The 8,768-nt window shown below is 44.4% G+C and overlaps 1 protein-coding gene across 1 annotated transcript in view; it reads right to left on the bottom strand.

Annotated features, from left to right (window-relative positions):
- Positions 1-885: 885 nt before the first annotated feature.
- Positions 886-8,768, bottom strand: part of MTTP (microsomal triglyceride transfer protein) — a 161,546-nt gene continuing 153,663 nt past the window's right edge. The window contains exons 17-18 of the mRNA XM_088453208.1: positions 4,574-4,744; positions 886-3,078 (exon numbers count right to left, since the gene is read on the bottom strand). Coding sequence (XP_088309334.1) covers positions 2,910-3,078; positions 4,574-4,744 — 340 coding nt within the window. The 3' untranslated portion in view covers positions 886-2,909. The remainder of the gene's footprint in view (positions 3,079-4,573; positions 4,745-8,768) is intronic.

The raw sequence follows: 8,768 nt of genomic DNA, 5'->3' as shown, positions 1-8,768 counted from the left end.
CATCATTTACACCTCAACATGCCTTTACCACATCATTTACACCTCCATGTACCTATACCACATCATTTACACCTCCACATACCTGTCCCACATAATTTATACCTCCACATAATTTACACTTCCACATATATGTCCTACATAATTTACACCTCCACATATCTGTACTACATCATTTACACCTCCACATACCTGTCCAACAACATTTACAACTACACATACCTGCCCCACATCATTTACACCTCCACATACCTGTCCCACATCATTTACACTTCACATACCTGTCCCACATCAGTTACACCTCCACATACCTGTCCCACAACATTTACAACTCCACATACCTGCCCCATATCATTTACAACTTCACATACCTGCCCCACATCAAGTAAACCCATTATTGAGCTTTTCAGAAAAAATCACCTGAAAACTGACATGTCTTTATTGGCCAAATTATGCTATTTAAAACCTTCCAAGTGCATGATTATTCATTGGGAGGGGTGTATCAGAGTGTCCCAACATTGTGAATTTTCTCTGAATTCTGGAATTGATTGTACATGGAATTTGTGGTGCAAGTTTGCAGTAAGAACGGATCCAAGGACCCAACTCGCACCTAATAGGATTGAGTCCTTGAGTTGGTGCTTAAAACAAAACCATTATGTTTCTTCAGAATATTTACACTTGAGCCTTTTGGGGTGTTCTGATTTACCCACGGTTGTATGTTTAATGCTATTTACTTTTCCTAAGTTTTCTCTTTACACATGTTATACGTTACAAGCTATATCTGTTATACATGATTCAATTTATTTTTATTTCAAAGAGATAGAAACAATATGAGTACCAGAACAATGACAGATAACAATAATACATCATAATAAAAGAATAGCAATACAGATGAAGCTAGGGCAGTAATAGGCAATCAGATAACCTATGTGGCCCTCTAACCTTCAAAAGGGGCGCACATATTACTCTTAAACTCAATAGCAAGTTAAGATAATATATATATAATTAATTAAAGAGATACCTACTGTAATAAATATCAGCAAGCCTTTCAAACAAGATTTACAAGCTATAACAAACAAATATTACAACAAAGCAGGAAGGAGCTGGGGGTTACAAATGAAGGCTCGGGACTGCCGTCACTGGGCTAGAGTGCACACAAAATGGTCATTAACTGGTACACAAACAAAATTAATTTTGGAAAGTAACCATAATTGGAGTGGGGTGGAGGAAGGTGGATGGGAACAGGCAAGTGAGATAAAAGTTGGAAACAGAAAGGGTATGAAGATGGGGGTCACTGGGATGTTGAACCAAAATGTTTTTATTGAATGTTTAAGAGTAGGTCTGAAAGTGCCTGGATGGAGTTAGTTAAGGGGCCCCTTCATCAGCAATCTATTAGGGCAATTCTGTGTTTTGCAGATGATTATGTATAAAAAAGTGGCAATGTATGGGGTTCACTGATCACCGATTATCAACTACAACCAAAAAGTGGTCAGAATCTGTGAATCAGGTTCTCCAACATACTGAATTTTACAGATAAATGGGGCTGTAGATTGCTAGTGTATGGTACTGATAAGCCATATTATAGAACGTTACTAGGAACAGGATGAGTCTTTCACAATTGGCAGAGCAGTTCTTTGGTGAAAATGATCTGCGAATCGCTGGTACATATCAGCAATGTATGGGCGCATATTGGTGGATTGGAGAATCATTACATTGGGGGGGGGGATGCAGAATCTGTTCATCTTTTTTTATTATTGCTGATGTATGGGCCCTATAACTCTGAGAAACACCACAAGTACCATCTACATAGCGGCAGCATATTCCATTGCACCAAATTGTATGATAGATAGATAGATATAGAGATAGATAGATAGATAGATAGATAGATAGATAGATAGATAGATAGATAGTATATACCCATACACATTAGGTATGTCTGAAGCCAATTACCTTCCAGTGTGGTTAGTAGACTGTGGGAGGAAGCCACACAAACATGGCCCTGGTTGGAATATAAATCATAATACCAGACAACAATGCTAAATACTGTACCCAGGCACTGTGCTGCTACTAAATACAAATATTGTAGATTAGATTAGCATTTTATAGATCTATCTCTCCTGTGTTCCATTAAGTCAACTATTGTTGTTGTTCATTAAATAAAATATAGGGATAAAGAATGAGCTTCAAATATTAAAAATAATTAGAATTGTGATGGCAACTTAAAGTAAAGGTTACTTTGTCTCTGGGATGTTGGTGTTTAGTAGTCATCACATGCGGTTTCTGGGTGGTAAAATTGAAAGAAAATAAGAAAGCCCGGCCACACTCTATAAATCATACATACAATGAAAAATAAGTGGGAAACTATACACTTTTTTGTTTAACAGAACATAAATGAGCTAAGATGTGTAACATGCCATCTCTGTTTAATGCATATAACCATGTGCTTCCAACTAAAGATGGTCTTCAAATCCAAAACATAACATGATCCAATCTGTATTCAGTATAGAATTTTTCCCTTCTTTTGGATAAATTAATTTGCATTTTGGATTAAGATTGCAGTGCCCATCCACTCTAGGATACTCTTTCCTGAACAGTAATGAACAATACAATACTTTGATCGAAGTTACTGTACCATAAATAAGACCAGTCAGTGTTTCTTTCCCTGGAACCCAAATAAGGGAGGACAATTATACTGCAAAGACAGCACCTCTACTGACGTGGGATAAAGCACAATCTCTTTACAATATTAGTGCACTTAGTAACCAACAACTTCTTTATTCCTTAACACTTTACAAATGACTTAAATACATGTAAATATGTAAACTTTATGCATGCACTAAGCAAATACAGTACATACACAACCCTACAGCAAGACCAACTGGTTCATTAGCATGTAATGTTTTTGTTAAGCCTCAAAACCAGCTGTCAGTAGGATCTTCTTGTTCTGAAAACACTGCCCTGCACATGTTGGAGTTCCCTTGATGAAGTGGAAGTTCAGAACCTGCTACAGTTTGTACTTTTCCTTTCCGAGATATGTATGACTTTCCACCGGGCAAGCTCTCGTACTTTGTTATATATCGCCTGCAAAAACAAAAGAAATACTCAAAATAACAGTTTTTACTTAGAAGCTTAAATAGGATTTCTTTCTCTTATTAATGGCGTGCCAATTTTAAAATGTTTCCTGTATTCAACATCCCATCAAAATGTTCCATTCAGCCTTCTAAATTCAAACTTGTCTCCTTATTTGCAAGGAAAGTCACCTCCCCTCCTGTTCTCCTGATCAGTTTACTTTTATTTCCCATGATTGTCTGTAATTCTCCCACCTGTAAGTCAGGTCTCGCTCCAGTTTAAAGTACTTGTCCATGTTCTTGTCATTGCTCTCAAAATACACAGAGCATACATCAGGGGCGTATTAAGAGAGGAGGAGACCCATGTGCAGTTTCCATCCGGGGCCCCCTCCTCTCTCTCAGCGCACTGAGCGCAGCGGTACAGCAGTAGACTCTGGGCACCAGTCTGTGCTCAGGTCTCCTGGAAAATGGCTCGGCAGTAATTTCCCCGGCTATTTCCCTACTGCACGTGTGCAAAACAACAGGAAAATGGGCACGGCGGCCATTTTCCAGGCTATTTGTGCAGCACAGATACCGCCGATGGACTCCGGAGAGGTAAGTATTAAAATATGGGTGCAGGCCCCGAACACCCTGCACCCATTATAGATACGCCCATGGAATACATAGTATATTCATACAGTGTCAGTGAAAACTTACAAACTACAATTAGACTGGTTGAGGAAATATAAGGCAAACAGGGGTTTTCTTCCTCAGTCCCCCACTGTTTGGCACATGTGGTATAGGTTGGGTTGTCCAACAGTAACCCATGTTTTGTTGCTAGCAAACTAGTTGGGGAAAGTGATGGAAAACATGCATGGACAGGATTTCTCACATCCAAGCATTTAGTACATTAGATAAGACAATAAATGAGAACATGCTACCTTATACAAAGAATATCCTCCTTTCTCATTTCACTTGCATTGTATTTCCTGGATTGAAATCACAAACAATCATGTGTATTAACCCTCTATTGTTTTAGTTCCCTTCACTGTCCTAATCTCAACATCTTAACTGTAATACCCCTTTTCCACTGACCTGAAAATTTATCTGCTCCATTAACCTTTTACACACCAAAGCCTACACAGATCGTACTGATCTGTGCAGTGCTTTGAATCCGTCGCTGATTGGCAGCGAATGCATACTTCTGTTTAGCTGCAGAGTCTATCGTAATGGGGGCATATCTTAATGGGGACAATATGGCAGGGTTTTAGACAGAAAATAAACAATGGGTAACACAATCAAAAGACAACAGAAAATCATAAATGATGCTTAGTAAATCCAGGATTTAGCCCCTCTAAACTGCCCGTGATGTCCAGCATTTTTGTTTAGAAATCAAAAATGATTCCTAGTAAATTTACCCCAAGGATTCAAAGATATCCCAGTTACAATGTTAAGGTTTGTTTGAACATTGCTCATATATGCTCATGCCATATACTGTATGCTCATGCCAATACAAAGTAATGTGTTACCTGGATGGAAATGATCCTTTATCCATTTGCATGCAAACCAAAAATGGATATGATGAAAACTTCACAGTTGTAATAAAGTTGAAGGACGACTCTGTTTCAAAGCGGGTTTCCATGCCAGCATTAGCAAAATCTGCATCAATGGTTATGTTGCCTATAATGACCATAGCCCCACTGTGGAGGAAAAGACAAATGTTTAAATCTGTTAATAGGTGTCTATTAAGCCCACATGTCTCAGAATGTAACTGAGGGGCCTTGGGACCCAGGGTAGCATGTACACAAACACCACTGAATGATCTGCATCAGAACATCACGTTGGACACTGAAATCATGGTAAACTCATAACATTTTTTTACTACTTGATTGGGATGAGCATGGGGAGTGGGTAACAGAGATAGAAAAGAGGGAAGCTAGAGGATGACAATGTAATGTCCACCTTATAGAGGCTAATAGATCAATGTAAAAGCCTGCGGACTGCAGGCATCAGCGAAATCTGTGCGAGACTTTCGATGCCTGCAGATCGCAGGCTATTACATTTACCCCTAAGGCTGCAGACTATGTAAGATAAATACACCTGTGCTTAGGTTTGATCATCTCGTACAGAATGAGACCAGCACATTGGTGACTCCTGTGTTGTGTGTACAAATTCTGCAGAAGAAATTAAAATGGATTCTTGTCCCAGGAGTTGAATGCTCCCTTGTTGCAAATAAAACATCAATATACACCACAATTTGTCTGTTACTGACATAAATGGTATGTATTAAAAGACCTGATACCAGGGGCGGATTGGGCCACCAGGAAATCGGGGTATAGTGCCGCGGACGCACTTGGGGCACTCACTCATCGCGGAGGAGGCTGAGCTGTGACTACGCGCATGTGTGAGCTGCAGCAGAAGCTAGGGCTGGAGATCTCTATCAATTAGGCTGTACAGCCATGTGACACAGCCTCTATGGCCAAAGCTACATGGCCCTTACCTTTCTTACTGGTGTGGCTCCTCCTCGCACTTAGCACACTCAGTGAAAAACTTAGTGAAGCGTACCAGTGGAGAAGTTGCCCATGGCAACCAATCAGATCCTACCTATTATTTTATAGACTGCACTTAATAAATGTTACTTCAAAGCTGATTGGTTGCCATGGGCAACTTCTCCACTACGTTTTTCACTGCTTGATCAATAAACCCCTAAAACATATACCTCAAATAAACTTTGAGGCTGAGCAGTGAGCAGCTGCAGAGGAAGGGAAGTCAGCCAGCCAGAGTGCGGACCTACAGGAGCTGTCCCAGCTACACAAGATACGGGTAAGATTTGGAGGGGGCAGAAAACTATGGAGAGAGGAAGCTGATGGTACTGCTATGGGGGAGCACAGATATGGAGATTGGGGGCTGATGATACTGCTGGGGGGGCAGAGAAATGTGAAGTCTGTGTCTTACATATGTCTTGTGTTACATGCCTGTGGGGAGGTCTGAGATACATGTTTTTCGAAAGGCATGTGTGGACCCACCGGGTTACTGCTATTGCAGTTTTTTTCCTCTCTGCCCCCATCCCTAGTCCCTCTCTCTCTCCATTGTATCTCTCTCCCTTTTCTCACATCTCTCTCTCTCTCTGTCCCTCCTACATCTTTCACCCGCATGTCTTGCTCTTCACCCCCCATGTTTTTCTCTCTCCCCCCACACGTCTTTCTCCTTCATGTCTTTCTCTCTCTCTCTCCCCCACACATCTTTTACTGCCCCATGTCTCTCTCTCCCCCATATCTCTGTATCTCTCTCCATCTCCCCCTATCCCTTACCGTAGCAATCATGGCGACAGCACCCTGGTCCTCCTTCAGTCACAGGGAGGTTCGATCTCTGCTCGGACCATGTATCTTATGCCGGGTACACACTAGTCAATATCTCGTCCAATCCGGCCAGATCGAACGAGATATCGGACACACCGTCTAGTATGTACCCTCAATGTCACTAACGATGCGTGCTCACGCGCCTCCTCAGCGACATTGCCCATTGGACCTGCATGCAGGTCCGACGGGCACCATTGTTAGTTAGGGCCGTGATGCCGAATGCAGCATGGCCCGTGCCGTTACTGCCGGCATCGGCAAGTGTGTATGCACTTGCCAATGCTGGCACCCTGCCGGGTCCCATCACACACTCCCCCCTCTGTCTGTCACACAATTAGAGCAGGAGTGTAGCCTGTTCCTGGGGTGAGGCTCTGAGTAAACACACTGAGGTAACTTCGGATACAGCTCTCCTGTGCCAGGTAGGGGGTAGGTAATTAGAACCTGCGCTCAGAGATGCCGCTTTAGCGTCTTGTGTTCAGGGTTCTTCATGTCTCTGATTGGATAGTGAGCAGCTGCCGAAGACTTCCACCTTTTGTGACAGCAGCACTGTGTGTAGGTGGCAGAAAAGCAAGCCTATTGTGGTGATTAATGGGAGGAATGTTGTGTGACCTGCGCTGACAGCTGTGTGGCATTAACACCCCAACAGCTGTCGATGGATTTTTTGCCGGCTTGGGACCTTTTCTCTTACAGAGGGAAATTGTGGATTTGGCATAATGTGAATTACTCCTCACCGTCATGTACAAGGTGCTCTCCTACTCTCCATACACACTCCCTCCTGCCCTCTCCGGTCAGCCTGTCATCCGCTTTGGTTACCATATCTAACTCCATATTTATCCCGTGCTGCCCTCCCCCCCAACCATTGAAACTATCTCCCTTTTTCCATTAGACTATCCCCGAGCCTGCAGTGCTTCAAATGGTCGCTGAAAATCCAGCGATTCATAACCATGTTGTTTGGGGTCTGCATCAATGTTAATAGGTTTCAATTTATACAGAGTATTTCCATTGCACCCCTTGCAATGAGTGGCTGTATTGAGAGTTGTAGTGCTATTGGTTGGACATCACTATATGGCATCATGTGAATTGTAGGGACTACTCTTTGGCATAATGTGGTCCCAGTTTCAAGATATCTCGGCAGCCCTATGGGATGAAACTGGAATGTGAGGGAAGGAGCAGAGTGATGGAGGAGAGGAGAAGTCGTAGTGTGATGGAAGGAGCTGGCTGATGGAGGAGAGGAGGGGTCAGAGTGTGATGGAAGGAGCTGGGTGATGGAGGAGAGGAGGGGTCGGAGTGTGATGGAAGGAGCTGGGTGATGGAGGAGAGGAGGGGTCGGAGTGTGATGGAAGGAGCTGGGTGATGGAGGAGAGGAGGAGTTGGAGTGTGATGGAAGGAGCTGGGTGATGGAGAGGAGGGGTTGGAGTGTGATGGAAGGAGCTGGGTGATGGAGGAGAGGAGGGGTCGGAGTGTGATGGAAGGAGCTGGGTGATGGAGGAGAGGAGGTGTTGGAGTGTGATGGAAGGAGCTGGGTGATGGAGGAGAGGAGGAGTCGGAGTGTGATGGAAGGAGCTGGGTGATGGAGGAGAGGAGGGGTTGGAGTGTGATGGAAGGAGCTGGGTGATGGAGGAGAGGAGGGGTTGGAGTGTGATGGAAGGAGCAGGGTGATGGAGGAGAGGAGGGTTTGGAGTGTGAGGAAAGGAGCTGGGTGATGGAGGAGAGGAGGAGTTGGAGTGTGATGGAAGGAGCTGGGTGATGGAGGAGAGGAGGGTTTGGAGTGTGATGGAAGGAGCTGGGTGATGGAGGAGAGGAGAAGTCGGAGTACGATGGAAGGAGTGTGATGGAATTAGCTGGGTGATGGAGGAGAGGAGGGGTTGGAGTGTGATGAATGGAGCAGGATGATGGAGGAGAGGAGGGGTCAGAGTGTGATGGAAGGAGCTGGGTGATGGAGGAGAGGAGGGGTCGGAGTGTGAAGGAAGGAGCTGGGTGATGGAGGAGAGGAGGGGTCAGAGTGTGAGGGAAGGAGCTGGGTGATGGAGGAGAGGAGGGGTTGGAGTTTGATGGAAGGAGCTGGGTGATGGAGGAGAGAAGGGGCCGGAGTGTGAAGGAAGGATCTGGGTGATGGAGGAGAGGAGAAGTCGGAGTGCGATGGAAGGAGATGGGTACTGGAGGACAAGAGACATTGCCCTTTTTAAGGCAGGGCAACAGACCAGGGGCATCTTAAGAGAGGAGGGGGCCCGTGTGCATTCCCTGTGGCCGGGCCCCCTCCTCTCCCCTCGGCAGCCGACTGACGTGCTGTGGCCGGCCACCGCAGAGTCAGTAGTCTCCAGGCACTAGAGTGTGCCCGGAAAAATGGCTGTGGCGGCCATTTTCCGTT

The sequence above is a fragment of the Taudactylus pleione genome, unplaced genomic scaffold (genome assembly GCF_031769625.1).
Source record: "Taudactylus pleione unplaced genomic scaffold, aTauple2 ptg000573l, whole genome shotgun sequence".
Classification (NCBI taxonomy): Eukaryota; Metazoa; Chordata; class Amphibia; order Anura; family Myobatrachidae; genus Taudactylus; species Taudactylus pleione.
The sequence above is the reverse complement of the archived record's forward strand: the minus strand, read 5'-3'. Positions and strand labels throughout refer to the sequence as shown.